Source organism: Plecotus auritus (genome assembly GCF_963455305.1).
Source record: "Plecotus auritus genome assembly, chromosome: 4".
NCBI lineage: Eukaryota > Metazoa > Chordata > Mammalia > Chiroptera > Vespertilionidae > Plecotus > Plecotus auritus.
The window spans coordinates 39,858,444-39,875,151 of NC_137775.1; the positions used below are offsets into that span (position 1 = coordinate 39,858,444).

Genomic DNA, 16,708 nt, shown 5'->3' on the forward strand with positions numbered 1-16,708 from the left:
GGAACTTCTCTGCAACCTTCATATACAGGGCAAAATATTATCAGCTTGGATAGTTAATCGTCAATATCAGAAAGGTGGGCGAGGGGTGCTCTACGGTTCCTTTCATCCCGTGCTACTTTAATTAGATTTAATGTGCTGTTATAAGTACACCAGATGATGACATACTTCATTTCCCTGAAGACTACTCTTTACTGAGTTGCCCATTCAATTATAGGTTCTTAATTATTCAAGCAAAAACTTAGAAGTTTTCTAATAAGTAAAAGGATGAGCATTTCTAAATAATAGCTGTGGTTCGTGTTCCATTAAAAGGATATTTCATAGTTAAGCATTCCTCTAGTAGGTTGTTATTTTTGTTTACTTTGCTTTTGACTAGTCTTTAGCTATGAAACTTTTTAAAAATTAGGAACTTACTTTTGCTAGGAGTTCCAAAAGTCAAAGTTCTGTTTTTTATAGAATGATAAGCACCAATGAAAACAGAAAAGATGCTGAGAAATGACATGCCCCATACAAAAATTAAACAGCTTGTTTAGATTTATAAACTAGCATGTTGGCTTCTGTTGGCATTTAGCACCTATCATCTGTTATGCAAAATAAGCTCTCCTTTATCCACTTTACGGGAAAAGACCTTTCCCAAATTCTTGTACAGGGAAATTTTATAAGATGTAGAGAAATGACTACTGTATGCTCATGGAAAGCAAAACGTGTTAAAACACTGACTATAATGCCATCATCTATTTAAATGGTCTCCTTTTCCGCTCGCCCCACCCCATCTCATTGCTCAAGCCCTTTATGGACATGCATGTTCCTTCTCCTTCCTGTCTCTTAAATGTATGCTTATGTCCAGGGGAGAGACACCTTGAAGACCAGATGGCCAAATTATTTCGTACAGGGTTATGACTCAGTTGTTATCATATTTCCTTTTGATTTTAATTTCTTACTTGGCCATGGGAAGGACCCTTCTTATAAAGTTTTAGTGGTCAAGAAAATTGATTCTTCAATATTATGCTTAGAAGAGTGGCAGGAAGGGGAAGACAATAATTACCTGTTTGGGCAAGAAGTAATCTGGTCTTTGGAATGATTCATATGGTTTTAAATCTGCAAAATAACTGTTGCCAAGATAACTATTCAAGTACAGTAACTATAGGAAAATCGGTGGCCCAGCATTCATTCTTCATTCTTTTCACTCTATTGGTTGCTGTCATCACTTGTTAATAAATGAATTTTAGGTTCTGATAATGTAGACACTATTTTTCTGACTACCTTTTTCTAAATCATGTTTGCATTAATTTCAGCTAATAATAATCTAAGAATTTCATAAAAAATTGTTAGGTGAATGACTCAATCCATTGGCTATAATCTCAAATACTTAAAAAAATCTTTTATTACTTGCAGAGTAATAATTATCATAACTAATTGTTTTTCATTTGAACAGCCTGATACACTTGACAATACACTTTTATGTATATTGTCTTTTTGTGAGCTCACAACCAGTCTGTTAATGTCCAACAAACATTGATCATATACCTAGTATGTGAAATATATATATAGCAGGTCTTCAAGTGATGTCATTTTGTTATAACATTGATGAGGTGCTTAATTTAACTCTTGTTTTTGTCAATTAGCCTGTGGTAAATTAGTTTCATTATACACTAGAGACACGGTGCACGAATTCATGCATGGGTGGGGTCCAGCTGGCCCCCTATTGGGGCGATGGGGCCGGGCGAGGGGAGGGGATGCGGGCGGTTGGCCAGCTGGCCCCACCCCCTGGTCGAACTCCCAGTTGAACTCCAGGTCGAGGGGACAATTTGCATATTAGCCTTTTAATATAGGATAGTTTCACTTAAAGTCGAAAAACCTAATGAGGATGATAAGTGAGGACTTAGTATACTTCTTTTTGCTGCCTGAAGCATCTCAGAATTTTCATGTCCTAAACTGAGGTCCTGGTATTTCCAACAAACCTGCTCCAACCACATCTCAGATGGTGGCAACTCCAAACTTCCAGATGCTCAGGTCAAAACTTTTGAATCAATTTTGACTTCTCTTTTTCTCTCCCATTCCATTCTCTTCTTCCTGGAAATCATACTGGCTGTACCTTCAAATATATCCAGAATCTGACTATTTATCACCATGCTGTCTTCTCAGACACTGTCTCTAGTCTGATAAATGTAATAACCTTCTCACTAGTCTCTGCTTCCACTCTAAAGTACTGTCAGTCTATTCCCAATACAGCAGCATGAATGTGAAAATGTAAGTCAAGCCCAGCCGGCGTGGCTTAGTTGTTGAGTGTCAATTCCCCGGTTCGATTCCCGGTCAGGGCACATGCTCTGATTGTGGAATTGATCCCCACTGTGGTGCATGTGCAGGAGGCAGCGATCAATGATTATCTCTCATTATTGATGTTTCTATCTCTTTCTCCCTCTTCCTTCCTCTCTGAAATCAATAAAAATACATTTTTTAAAAATGTAAGTGAAACCACATCCCTCTTCTACTCAAAACTCACAAAGGGCTCCACTTCTCATTCAAAGTTTAAGTCAAATTCCTCACAGTGGTCCATAACTTGTTCCCCATCACTCCAATCTCTCTAACCCTATTTCCTGCCAATTTCTGCCTTATGCACTCTACTGCTCTTAACTCCTCACTGTTTCTGCCACACTGCCAGATACTGTTCTGCCTCGGGGCCTTTGCACTGTCCTCCCCTTTACCTGGCACTCTTCTCCCAGTCAGCCATGTGGTTTGCTTCCTGATTTCTTCAGGTCTTTACTCAAATAATACCTTCTCAGGAAGACCTTCCATGATCACCCTACTTATAACTGGAACATCCCATCACCAACCTCCACCACTCTCTATCCCCCTTTTCTTATCAATATTTTTTTCTGTAGCACCTAGCACCATTTTTGTTAGTCCAGAAAGGCTAGGTTATTCTCTGATAAGTAACCCCAAGGCTCAATGGCCTACAATTAAATTTAATTTCTCACTCATGCAAATCCCACTGCAGGACTAGTTACTTTTAGACAGGTATATTCCAGCAGTGATCCAGGGACCCAGGATGTTTCTATTTTGTAGTCTGACACATGCCTTCCATTGGCTGCAGCAGGAGAATAGAGCTGGAGGGTCATAGATCAGTTCCTAAATGCTCTGGACTGGAAATGACACATGTCATTATTGCTCACAGCCCCCTGGCCAAAGCTCACCACTAGTTCTCACCCAAGTGTAAGGGGCCAGGATGTGTGGGAAGCATTGGTGGCAAGCCATCTGACATTTTGTATGTGTTATTTATTTAATGTCTGTCTCTTTCCACTCAGTAGTCCCATAATGGCAGGGATTTGTGCTAGTTTTGTTTACTGCTGTATCCCTTATGCCTAGCATTTTAATTGGTCAGAACCTTTGTGGAATGAATAAATGAGTGGATGAATGAATGTCAGCTCCCAGGACTGGTGAGCCCAGTGATTTCGCTCCCAGTAGCCTCGGCCCTGGGCCTGGTGAGACCAACCCAACAAATTAGCATCTATGCTTCCCATCCCCTACATGGGGAAGAATCCCATAGTTAGATCTGGACAAGGCCACACATATGGAGTGCAACCAAACCACATGACCCTACTAAAGACCCTGTAAAGGTTACTTCCTTGAGATTCTCATGCTAAAGTAGTAGCTGCTGGCAGCGTCTATGGATGCGGTTGTTTCTAACATTTATGACAGCACAGGAAAGAAATATTGCATTACCCTTGAGAAGCCCCTTCTACAGTCAACGGGGCAGGATAGGATTTGTCTCCCCTCTTCTCCTTCATTTCTATGAAGTGAAGCCTGTGTATGGTGAGAGGGCTGGGAGGGGGCTGTTTGTTAGCAAAGGAGACCAAAAAGAGAAGTCTCCTAGATGCTGAGTTAAGGTTGGACTCTAGGTGACTGGATGAAAAAAATAAAAAAATGTTTTACTTTTTTTTTTTTTAAGAAAATGTTTTTCAATATCTTGAGCAGTTGAACTGTTCAATACAATAGCCTCTAACCACATGTGGCTATTGAGCTCTTCAAATGTGGCTTGTCTGAGTTGAAGTGTACATATAAGGTACACACCAGATTTTGAAGACTTAGTACAAAAAATGTATATCTTATCAATAACTTCTTTATATTGATTATATGTTAAGGTGATACTATTTTTGATACAGTGGGTTAAATAGATTATATTATTAAAATTAATTTCATGTTAAAAAATAAAATTAATTTCATGTCTATTTATACTTTTTAATGGGTCTACTAGCAAATTTTAAATTATATGTGTGTCAATATTTCTTTTGGAAGTGCTACCGTAGACTCTGTATATTAATGACAGGGGACCGTAAGATTTCACACCCTTACAGACATGTCAAGTATAAGTCAGGGTTCATACAAGCTTAGAACATGACTTGGTTTGGTAGCTAGATTTAATTTTCCACATTTGTCAACCTAGTATCTTTAAGAAGATAAAATTCATATTTAATCCTACCTTCAAGAATACACTTTCTAGAGATTGAGATGAAAGTAATGCAAGAGTATCTACAATAGTCCAAGAAAACATAGGCATTTTCAACTTTGCTCCCAAAGGAAGGCATTTAATACGAACTTTGTAAACAACATAAAATACACACAAGAGAGCGTAAAAGCACCAAGAGGGAAACAGGTGTTTGGAGGGATAAGAGATTCTTTATTGTTCAGCTCTTTCAAAAATTTTTCTACCTTTGTTTTTTAATCTATTTTTTTTCATGTAGGGCTTGGAAAACAGACAATAGGCAAAAAGGTACCCCTAGCAATGCCAGGGAGGGCCTTACAAGACTCTGTAAGGACATGTGGCTTTCGGGGCAAGGCTAACAGAAAGGGCCCCTCGTGCTCTGTTACCATAGAATCCACGAACCAGCAGCTGCAAGGTCTTCCTTCCCATGGTGCCGCCAGGGCTGCTGCTTTAAGAGTGCTCTCTGCCTGTGTCCTGCTCTCAAGTGGACTCAGCATTCTATTGCGGTTAAAAAGCCATTTCCCTTTTCACCACATTTTTTAAAAGTCCTTTCTGTAAGACACCCCCACCTGTTACTCCATCAAGTTAACTAATTGCAGGTGCCTGGAAGAAGGTGGCTTGGGAGACAGGATAATTGAGAAAGAAAAAATTGTAGCAGAACACCTTACCTTGTGCTCGGCAGGTGTCCCGTGGACATAGTGGCGAGCTCCCAGGCCTTGCAAGGTGCCCGAGCCTCCTTTTGCCATATTTACCCAGGAACTCTCTTCTATGGTGGGGACCAGGCTCCCTGCAACCAAGGTAAGGCCTGAAGTGTTGATCGTCAGCGTTCGCTCAACAGATCTGAAGTAGTTCAGGATTCCTAAGCAGATGTGCTGAAACAAAGAACAGCCTCAGGACTTGGCCCTTTGCTGGCCAGCCTAGAGCAAAACTCCGAATGGGGCCCTGGAAGTTGGCAGGTCCATCCTGCTGCTGAAAAAGGAACATACCACCCCCAGAAAGGCCTGATTTCATGAACAAATCAGAACAAAGTGTAAAAATTTGTTGCTACTGGAACAGAAGGAAAGCCCCACTTCCAGACAACCAAGAATTTCAGACGCCTGAAACAGAGTCCACGGACCTGCAGCTCCCTGATTCGCAGGTGGCGCAGGTACAGAAAGGACAGGTAGGCCCCTCTCCTTAGGACAGGATCCTCATCACTAGGCCCCGTTCCTTCATCCAGGCCCAGCAGGTGCAGGGCCCTGGCATAGTTGTACCTGTAGCAGGCAAGAAATATAGAATAAATGCCTTTCATCTCAAAGTGGTTTGGAAAATTTATATATACCAAATTGAAGTCACTTTATTTAACTTAAGGGATTTTCATAAAAGCCACTCTTTAAAAATTGCACTGAAGATAAAGTAATTACTCTATATGTATAAATAAAAAAGACATTTCTCTTAGCAATCCCTCTTGTTAAAAACCCAGTCCTAAAGTGAAACACTAATTTAGCTGTTTACCTGCTTTCACAGTCTTGTTTTTATTTCAGCTTCAAATATTTTATTTTTATTTTTTATTTTGTTTTCTATTCTATTTTTTATATGTTTCTCTACAAAACAGAAACATTTTATAACCTGATTTTTTTACTAATTTTATTATTGACATTTTCTGATATATATATATTTTTAATAAATCTTTATTGTTCAGATTATTACAGGTGTTCCTCTTTTTTCCCCATAGCTCCCCTCCACCTGATTCCCCACCCCACCCCATGCCCTTACCCCCGCCACTGTCTTCATCCATAAGTGTAAGCTTTTTGTCCAATCTCTTCCCGCACCCTTCACACCCCCTCCCCCCTGAGAATTGTCGGTCCACTCCCTTTCTATGTCCCTGATTCTATTATATTCACCAGTCCATTCTGTTCTTCAGATTTTTTATTCACTTGATTTTTAGATTCACTTGTTGGTAGGTATGTATTTGATGTCATTTTGTTGTTCATAATTTTTATCTTTATCTTTTTCTTCTTCCTCCTCTTCTTAAAGAACACCCTTCAGCATTTCATGTAATCCTGGTTTGGTGGTGATGAACTCCTTTAGCTTTTTCTTGTCTGTGAAGCTGTTTATCTGACCTTCAACTCTGAATGATAGCTTTGCTGGGTAGAGTAACCTTGGTTGTAGGTTCTTGCTGTTCATCACTTTGAATATTTCTTGCCACTCCCTTCTGGCCTGCATAGTTTCTGCCGAGAAATCAGCTGACAGTCGTATGGGTGCTCCCTTGTGGGTAACTAACCATTTTTCTCTTGCTGCTTTCAAGATTCTCTCTTTGTCTTTTGCCCTTGGCATTTTAATTATGATGTGTCTTGGTGTGGACCTCTTTGGATTCCTCTTGTATGGGGTTCTGTGTGCTTCCTGAACTTGTAAGTCTATTTCTTTCACCAGGTAGGAAAAGTTTTCTGTCATTATTTCTTCTAATAGGTTTTCAATATTTTGCTCTCTCTCTTCTTCCAGCACCCCAAAAATTCAGATGTTGGTACGCTTAAAGTTGTCCCAGAGGCTCCTTACACTATCTTCATATTTTTGGATTCTTTTTTCTTTTTGTTTTTCTGGTTGGGTGTTTTTTGTTTCCTCATATTTCAGATCTTTGGTTTGATTCTTGGGGTACGTTGATCTACAGTTGAGTTTCTGTATATTCTTTATTTCAGACAGTGTATGCTTAATTTCTGACTGGTCCTTTTTCATATTTTTGGCATTCTCATTAAGATCCTTAAAGGTCTCACTAAGTTCCTCAGCGGTTTTTAGAAGATTCTTGAATAACCTTATAAATGTGGTTCTGAACTCTATGTCGTCCAGTAGTTTGCTTTCCTCCATTTCTTTCATTCGTGACATGTTTCTTTATCTCCGCATTTTGCTGCTTCCTTGTGTTGATGGAGTGGCTTTGTGTGGTAGGTGACCTATAGGGGCCAGTAGCTCAGCCTCCCCAATCACCTGAGGTGGACGCCTTTGGTACACCCCTTTGTGGGCTGAGTGCAAAGTCTTGGTGTAGTTAAGCCTTGATTGCTGTTGGTACACTGGGAGGAATTGACCTCCAGGCCAATTGGCTGTGAGGACCCGCTGTGTCTTTAATGGAAGAACTGCTGCGCTGGAGACACGCTTATGGTGCAGGACTTGTTTCAGTGGGGCTTTAGTGCTCACTGAGTCTGCCTCTTGAATGTGTCACTTATGGATGTGAGGAGTTGAAATCTGGTGTCTCACACTGACCACTAGGTACACTGGCTTCTGGATCTCCAATGGGGTGCAGGTCAGCTACTGTCTGAGGCCACCCAGCAGGCGCTACAGCAAGAACTACAGTTTTCTCCTCTTTGCTTGGGGTTTGGAGGTTTTGGAGCTGTCTGACCTGGGCTGTATGTTTGCTAGGTTAAGCTGCGATAGGGCAGGCCATTCATATGCTAAAGCCGCTGCTTGAAGCTTGGGTGGGTTTGTAGGTTGTGCGGGGCGGGGTCTCAGGGCGTCACTAGGCTAGGGCGTGGCAAACAGCGATGGCTGCCAGTAAGCCGTCTCTGCGGCTCCAACCGTGTCCCCGCGTCCTGCGCCCCAGCACAGTAAACAATTATTCCTGTGCGCAGCCCTGCAAGCAAGCCTCCCTCACTTTCCGACCCCACGGCAGACAGTCCAGCTTCTCCCCGTAGGAGTTTGGGTCCCCCGCGTCTCCCCAGAAACTGGAGTTCGGAGTAATCGGGAGCTTATCTCCCTGCAGTGCTCCCGATACGCGCATCTCCGTACCTCAGCTTTTCAGCGCTTGTGCACCCCTCTATGCTGTTTGCTCTTTCCTTCTAGTTGTAGAACTTCCACTCAGCCAGCTTTCCCGTGGTTCTGGGTGATAGACGTTTTGTCTTTTAGTTGTAGTTTTGAAATTGTTGTTGTGAGGCAGCAGTTTAGGTGTTTACCTATGCCACCATCTTGGATCCTCTCCTCTCAGCTTCAAATATTTTAGAGTTAACATATAACCTCCATATCAGTCAGTCACTCAGTGTTCCCAGCAGTGTTTAACCCATCTCCGTGAGTCAACAATGAAATGGTTTAGCTTTACCTGGTCTCTGTTTCCTGCTTGATGGACTCCCCAGCACATTGATGGAGAAGGTAGCTTGGGCGATTTTCATTTTGTTCCATCGAAAGGTCATCTTTCTTCATGTTTTCATTCTGTCAAAAAAGTAGCATTAGTGTGATTACAAAAACACTTGCAACATTATTAACAAATTCAAAGTTAAGTCATCACAAAATTAAGTCTGATGACCCGAGATACATTTAGATGAAAAGTAGAAAAGCATTTTGATCCATTTCAACCTGACATGAAAATCTTTCTAAAATACATTAGGGGTCATTATTTTAATATTATGTAGTCATTGTTTTACAAAACTATGCACAGCTTTTAAATATCAGCCATCCCTATTCCCCTTTTTCATGTAAACCTTCATGATTATGATGAGTTGATACACTTCTCTAGTAAATGTTTGGAACCTTGAACCTCTAATCTAGTCTTGCTCCAGGCTAAGAGACATCAGTGGATTAAACTCCTCTTTCTACTTTTTAGCTAGTATATGATTTAACCACTTAAAGTCTTCATCCTATTTTCGCTTTTGTAAGATGGCATGACAATGGAAAATAAGTTGCTATGAGAATAAAATGACAGGATGGATAAAAGCTTAGTGCCTGGCACCTTATAGGTGCTCAGTACATGCTGGTGCTCTCCTGCCCATGGGTTACAGTAGTCAGTCAGCCCTGTAGGATCTATCACAGAATTCATGGTGTACACTTACTTCTTTTTTCTCTTTTATAGCAAAGGTGGAAATTTATTTATTTATCTATTTATTATTTTTTTATTTTTTATTAAGGTATTATATGTGTACATATCTTACCATTGCCCCCCCACCCCACTCCCATACATGCCCTCACCCCCCCCCCCCAATGTTTTGCATCCGTTGGTTACTCTTATATGCATGCATATAAGTCCTTCAGTTGATCTCTTATTTCCCCCACCTCTCCCTAACCTTACCGCTGTAATTTGACACTCTGTTTGATGCTTTACTGCCTCTGTATCTATCTTTTTGTTCATCAGTTTATAATGTTTTTCATTATCCCCAAATGAGTGAGATCATGTGGTATTTTTCTTTCATTGACTGGCTTATTTCACTTAGCATAATGTTCTCTAATTCCATCCAGGTGTCTACAAATGGTATTAATTCCTTCTTTTTCATGGCAGCATAGTATTCCATTGTGTAGATGTACCATAGTTTTCTGATCCAGTCATCAGCTGACGGGCACCTAGGCTGTTTCCAAATCTTAGCTATTGTAAGTTGTGCTGCTATGAACATAGGGGTGCATATATCCTTAAAGGTGGAAATTTATTGAAGAACAAGTACAGACTGCCACGTGGGGAAGGGTAAAGAATCTCATAGCACAGACTCCCATGCAGGGAGGGGGAAGGAGTCCCCATACACTAATTTCCACATTCATCTTTCCAGGGGGACCAGGCCTGCAGGGGAGGGCAGTTAGGGGCGATCAGGCTGGCAGGGGAGCAGTTAGGCATCAATCAGGCTGGCAGGGGAGTGGTTAGGGGGTGATCAGGAGGATGAGGTTGAGATGGATGTTGAGAAGGATGAGGTCATGCACCCAGGGCCTCTAGGAAAACTGGGAAGAAAGTGATATTGGTGTATGGTCCTGCCCCTGGCCCTCTGAGCAGCCCCTTTCTTAGTGGCCCTCTCTGCCTGTCTCTGGACACAACTCCCATTCCCAGAAGCCGTGATCTTTCATAGTGACACCGATCCCCTTGAGAACACTGAGTGGCAATGGCTAAGGTTGGAAGCCCCCCCCACCCCCCCGCCCTTTGGGTTACTTCTATTCTAATTTTGGGTTCTTAATATTACAACAATGGTAGAAACTACTGGTTGTTCCCCGAGATCCATTGTCCTCTTTTCCCACAGTAATGTAATATCTATCTTGGCACATGGCCACCCAGATAAAGATGACATTTCCAAGCCTCTCCTGCAGCTAGGTGTAGCTATGTGACTAAGTTCTGACCAATGGAACGAACGTAAAAATGCCACATGGCAGCTTCTGGGCATTTCCCTGAAGTGGCAGCTTCCCCACCCCTAGTCTCCATCCTGCTGCTTAGCACATGAACGTGACAGCTGAAGCGTCATCTCAGACCAGGGGTTGATCGTTGGTATGGAAGTTACATTAGCTGGAACTCCAGGATAGAAGGAGCATGGGTCCCTGAGGACCCACGGAGCAAAGTCGTCACACCAGCTCTGTACTTCCTACTCCTGGATGTTAACTTGAGGGAGGGTAAGAAATTTTCATATCCTTTAATCTTCTGTTATTTTGTGTCTAACTATGACCAACAGCCAACCTAATCTTAAGTAACAAAATCCCCAATACTCTAAAGATAAACTACCAGCCTTTATGACAGGCAGTGGGAAGAACATTTTGGACAGGGATATCAGCAAGAGCAGGGGAGAGAGAAAGCTGTCTGATCGGGTGTCATTAGTGGCTTCCCGTTCTGCCTGTGGGTAGAAGGTCCTGTCTGTTCCGGGTTAGTGTACACATCAGTGTATTTCTGTGTAAACGTACCACAACCCTAGGACTGGAAAAGGCCTTGGAAGGTGTTGTGGTACACTCCGGTTCCTTAATCTGGAAACACAGGATCATTATCCCAAAATAAAGAGAATGTCCGTTGTGTGTGTGTGTTTTTTAGTCTGTAGGAAAGCACATACTCCAAGAAGGGAAATGAACTTTGACAGTTGCTATTTGACCCAGAATTTGGGGTGAGGAGTGAGAGGTGCTCTAGGGAAGCCCTTTGCCTCCCAGCCTATGGCACTCTGGTGTTGCAGTTCGACATGGCCCAATGTGTGTGGCTCCAGAGGGCCAGCTCAGAGCCGCAGCCTTTCTCTGATGGCACGGTGACATTTTCAGCTGTTCCTAAAATTACCCAGAATTATATAGGAAAGAACAGAAAGTGACATAAATTGCAGTGAAAGAACTTGAAGGAAAGACTGAACAAACCACAAAAGCACTGCTGGGCCAGCAGATTGCCAGGAAGAGAGGAAGGGGGCACAGCAGGCTAGGGCGAGTAGGCCAGCATCTTCCAGGAAAACAGAACCAACCACAGCCCACAGAAGGAAACTGCTCAGGAAAGGCCAAAGCCCATGAGTGCATTCCCCTAAGACAGTGGTTCTCAATCTTTCTAATGCCGCGACCCTTTAATACAGTTCCTCATGTTGTGGTGAACCCCAACCATAAAATTATTTTCGTTGCTACTTCATAACTGTAATTTTGCTACTGTTAATGAATCGTTATGTAAATACTAGAGGCCCGGTGCACAAAATTCATGTGGGGGGGGTGTCCCTCAGCCCAGCCTGCACTCTCTCCAATCTGGGACCCTCGAGGGATGTCCCTCTCACAATCCAGGACTGCTGGCTCCCAACTGCTCGCCTGCCTGCCAGCCTGATCACCCCCTAACCACTCCCCTGCCAGCCTGATTGATGCCTAACTGCTCCCCTGCCAGCCTGATAGCCCCTAACTGCCCTCTCCTGCAGGCCTGGTCCCCCCAACTGCTTTACCCTGCAGGCCTGGGTCCCTCCCAACTGCCCTCCCCTGCTGGCCATCTTGTGGCGGCCATCTTTGACCACATGGGGGCAGCCATCTTGTGTGTTGGAGTGATGGTCAATTTGCATATTACTCTTTTTATTATATAGGATCTGTGTTTTCCGATGATCTTAGGCGACCCTGTTAGCAGTTCTCAACCTGTGGGTCGCGACCCATAGGTTGAGAACTGCTGCTGTAGAGCCCAAGACCATCAGAAAACACAGATATTTACATTATGATTCATAACAGTAGCAAAATTACAGTTATGAAGTAGCAACAAAAATAATTTATGGTTGGGGGTCACCACAACATGAGGAACTGTATTAAAGGGTCACGGCATTAGAAAGGTTGAGAACCGCTGAGAGAACTGGACCACAGCACAGATTGGCAGCACGGCTGACCAGAAACCAGAATGTCAGCACCACCTGTGTGCATCCTGGCTTCCTGGGTAGGTAAATCCTTTGACATCTGCTCGGTCTCATAACTGGGTATTTGTCAGCATGGTTGAGTTCACATATGTTAACAGTTCTGAGATTGCCACTAATTGCAAATCTCATTTTCTTCTGGGAAATTGGCAGTGGTAGTGGAGTGGAAGAAATACTAAGAGGAAAAGTAATTCTGTTATGTATTCCTCTCCTCAATGTCTCCGCAGCTTACTTGTGTATATCCACAGAATAAAAAGACTAGAAGGACATACACCAAATGTTAACACCATTGTTTTATTTAGGTGGTAAAATAATGGGTGATTTTTATTTTCTTTCTTAAACTTTTCTATATTTCACAAATTTACTATGATAAATACATAGCACTATTGTCATTAAAAATGTGTTTGTTTTTAAATGTTCTATTAAATTTGATGAGGGAAACCAGGAAAACGTTGTTTTGTGTTTCCCTGAAGTTCTTGCACATTGGTGCTACTGTGGACAACACCACTTCTGTGAGAGCACACCACATACCCATTACATCACATTGTCTCTGGAGATGGAGGGGGCATAGCACAGATGGGGAAACGGCTGTCACTCCCTCCCTCTTTGGTGTGACCAGTGAGAAAAAGCAAAAGAAGAGGCAAAGAGTGTAGTATCTTCTGCCACTTCACTGCTCCATAAAGTTTAAGAAAAATCACCATTTTAAACCATATCTTTAGAAATACAATGGTCAATAGCAGCATTTAATGTTTGTACACTAAACAAACATTTTAGTAAATGTGTTTTCTTGGTGAATGACATTGGACATAAGAAACCCAATGTAACAGAATTACAGATTTGGGAGGCTTCACACAGAGCTAGCTGGGCCATTTCCTCTGGTCAGGACTATAATTAAATTATTTTACTTACATTTCCCCACCTAAAAAAAGATTATCCAAAAGGTGCAGTTCATTTGGACCAGAATTCTCTCTTTCTAGTTACACATTATTTTCAATTAACAATTATAAGTAAATTTGATAGTTTTTTCTTCATCATCCAAACCCAGATTTTTACACAAGTCTGGAATTAGAACTGTGCTTAAAGAAAAGAGTGGCCAGCCTTTGATGCAAATGGTAAGTAATGGCCAGTTCAAACTGTCATAAAAACATTACAAACATTATCAATGTTTAGATAAACATTGTGTTAAAATGGATGTGGGAAACAGGTTCTCTCATAAGTTGCTGGTTGGGGAACATGGTATACCACATTGACAGGACCTATAAAAATTTTGAAGTGCACATTCTGTGAATCAGAAAATCCATTTCTAAATATTTGTTCTAATAAAACACACATTGCACAGGAGGCATGTATAAGGAAGTTTAGTAGGCAGGGTTTCTAATAAAGAGGAAAATGGCAACAAGGATCCATAGGGAGCCAATATGTGATCTGTAGAATACAACAACATATAATGCAGCATTTAAAGAGAACAGGAGAGACAGGTCTCTAAAACATATTGTTGGGTGAAAAAAGCAAGTTACAGAAAGATATCCATAGAGTATGACAGATGGTTGATATAGAAAACTGGATTGTACTATATATTTATTTTTATTTTATTTTTTGTTAGTCCTTACCCAAGGATATTTTTCCCATTGATTTTCAGGGAGTGGAAGGGAGGGAGAAAGGGGGAGAGAGAGAGAAAGAGAAACATCCATGTGAGAGAGACACATCGACTGGTTGCCTCCAACACACTTTCCTGAGTGAACCTGCAACCCAGGTATGTGCCCTTGAATGGGAAATGAACCCATGATCCTTCAGAGTGCAGGCTGATGTTCTACCACTGAGCAACACCAGCCAGGGCATACGCTCTCTCTATTTTTTTTATCGGGACATATGTATGGATGTAAATGTATTGAAAAGGCTCGGAGCAATAACAATGTTTACCTCTGAGGAAGTGGAATGGGGACCAATATTTGAGTCCCCATTAAAGTTAAAGCATTAACTTTTCAGTGATGTCAATTTTTATACGGAGAAAAATTATTTGACATTTATTTATTACTTCTGTAGTTTAAAATTAATAAAAAAAAACTACTTAAAGAGAAAAATAGTAACTCTACAGTGGATAAAACTGGAAACCACGTGATCAAGATTAACATCCCCAGAGAAGTCATGTTGATAGCGTCTGCCCCTGATGTGATATGACAAGAAGGGCACTTCACCTCTTGGCATGTTCTTCCCCCAAACCTATAACCTCAGTGTAACCATGAGAAAAAACATCAGACAAACTCAAATTAGGGAACATTCTACAGGTTGCCTAGCCAGTACTCCTAAAGACGGTGAAGGTCATGATAAACACGGAAAAACTGAGGACCTGGCTCAGACCTGAGGAGAATGGGGAGACGTGATAATTATGTGCAGTGTGGTACCCTGGATAGGATCCAGGAGCACAAAAAGGACATTGATGGAGAAAACAGTGAATCCAATAAAAGTCGAGTTTAGTTAACAGTAATGTACCAATGTTGGCTCCATAGGTGTGACAAATGTACCATCCTATGAAATAAAAGGCCAGAGGTGTCACGACTGGAACCACCAGAGACTAGACCACCACGGCCCCTCGCCGGCTGGCCCCGCCCCCAAGCAAGCAGTTAGGCAATCAGGCAGGCAGGCAGAGTGGATAGGCCTGATCAGATAGGCAGATCAGCGGTTAGGGGTGATCAGGTAGGCAGACCAGCAGTTAGGGGCAATCAGGTAGGCAGACCAGCAGTTAGGGGAGATCAGGTAGGCAGGCAAGTGGTTAGGGGCGATCAGGTAGGCAGGCCAGCGGTTAGGGGTGATCAGATAGGCAGGCAAGTGGTTAGAGGTGATAAGGTAGGGAGGCCAGCTGTTAGGGGAGATCAGGTAGGCAGATGGCCCTTTGCCAGGCTGACCCCACCCCCAAGCAAGTGGTTAGGGGCAATCAGGCAGGCAGGCAGAGTGGTTAGCAGTGATCAGGTAGGCAGGCAAGTGGTTAGGGGTGATCAGGTAGGCAGATCAGCGGTTAGGGGAGATCAGGTAGGCAGATGGCCCCTTGCAGGGCTGGCCCCACCCCCCAGCAAAGAAAGAGGGAGGCCCAGGCCAGCCAAGTCATTGTACCCCAGCCTGTCGCCTGCATAGGGAGGCCACCGGTGGCAGGGGAGCGGGGGCAGTGCTGCACAGATAGCAAGCAGCGGCAGCAGCGGGGGTGGGCCAGTTGCCTGCAGCCAGGGGAAGGAAAGTTCTGATAGTCCCTGATCTCAGGCCAGGCCTAGGGACCCTACCCGAGGGGTCCTGGACTGTGAGAGGGTGCAGGCTGGGCTGAGGGACCCCCCCCACCCCCCGAGTGCACGGATGGTTGATATAGGGAGAATTAAACTCCTGGTGGCTAAATGAGGGGGGAAGGGAGGTGAATGTGAGGGAGAGGTGCACGGATTTTCATGTACTGGGCCTCTAGTAGTAATACAAGATGTTAATAATAGGAGAAAGGGGGTAAAGGAACACTTGGGAACTCTTTGTACTATCTTTGCAACTTTTCTGCAAACCTAAAACTATTCTAAAATAAAACATTTATTTTTATTTTTAAAAATTCCCTAAAGGAAGGTTTTGGTGAACAGTATTCACTGAGAATTGATCAGAAACTGTTCTGAAGTTGCACTACAATTAGTGCTTACAGTCTCCCAAATAGGACATAGAACTGTCAAAATGGACAGTCCTATGAGGTTTGCTTTCCTTCATGCAGACATCCCTTAAGAAAGTTATTTTTCATGAGGGATTGGTTATCACTTGCCAACTTCAGAATCAAGATGCTCACCAGCATACAGATGCTAAAATTCATACTTGACTGCTACATGCTTGCAAAATAGCAACGGAGCTTTAAAATTTATACCCCACTCCTGTGACCCCTCCCAGCTGCCACCTTTTACTTAACCCTCATCTCCTCTGACTAGCATTCAACATTCAGAGTGCAGCATGCGACCACTGGTGCTCTCATACTCTATAGAGTGACTCTACCAAAGCGGAAGAAATACTTGAGGAGGTCACCAAGTAACTCCCACAGGAAAATGTGAAGCAAAGAGAAAACTATTGGTTGCTGCCTTAGAATTTCCTTCCTTAAAACCTGTGCTATTTTCTTTTTAAAATACACCGAGTGGCCAGATTATTATGATCTCTGAATGCATAATAATCTAGCCATACAGTA

At 42.6% G+C, this 16,708-nt stretch overlaps 1 protein-coding gene across 1 annotated transcript in view; it reads right to left on the bottom strand.

The window, feature by feature from the left end:
• LOC308246680 (uncharacterized protein) overlaps positions 1-16,708 on the bottom strand; it is a gene marked incomplete at both ends in the record, with an annotated part of 154,075 nt that overhangs the window by 109,913 nt on the left and 27,454 nt on the right. The window contains 3 exons of the mRNA XM_080665094.1: positions 5,149-5,352; positions 5,598-5,733; positions 8,541-8,650. Coding sequence (XP_080521220.1) covers positions 5,149-5,352; positions 5,598-5,733; positions 8,541-8,650 — 450 coding nt within the window. The remainder of the gene's footprint in view (positions 1-5,148; positions 5,353-5,597; positions 5,734-8,540; positions 8,651-16,708) is intronic.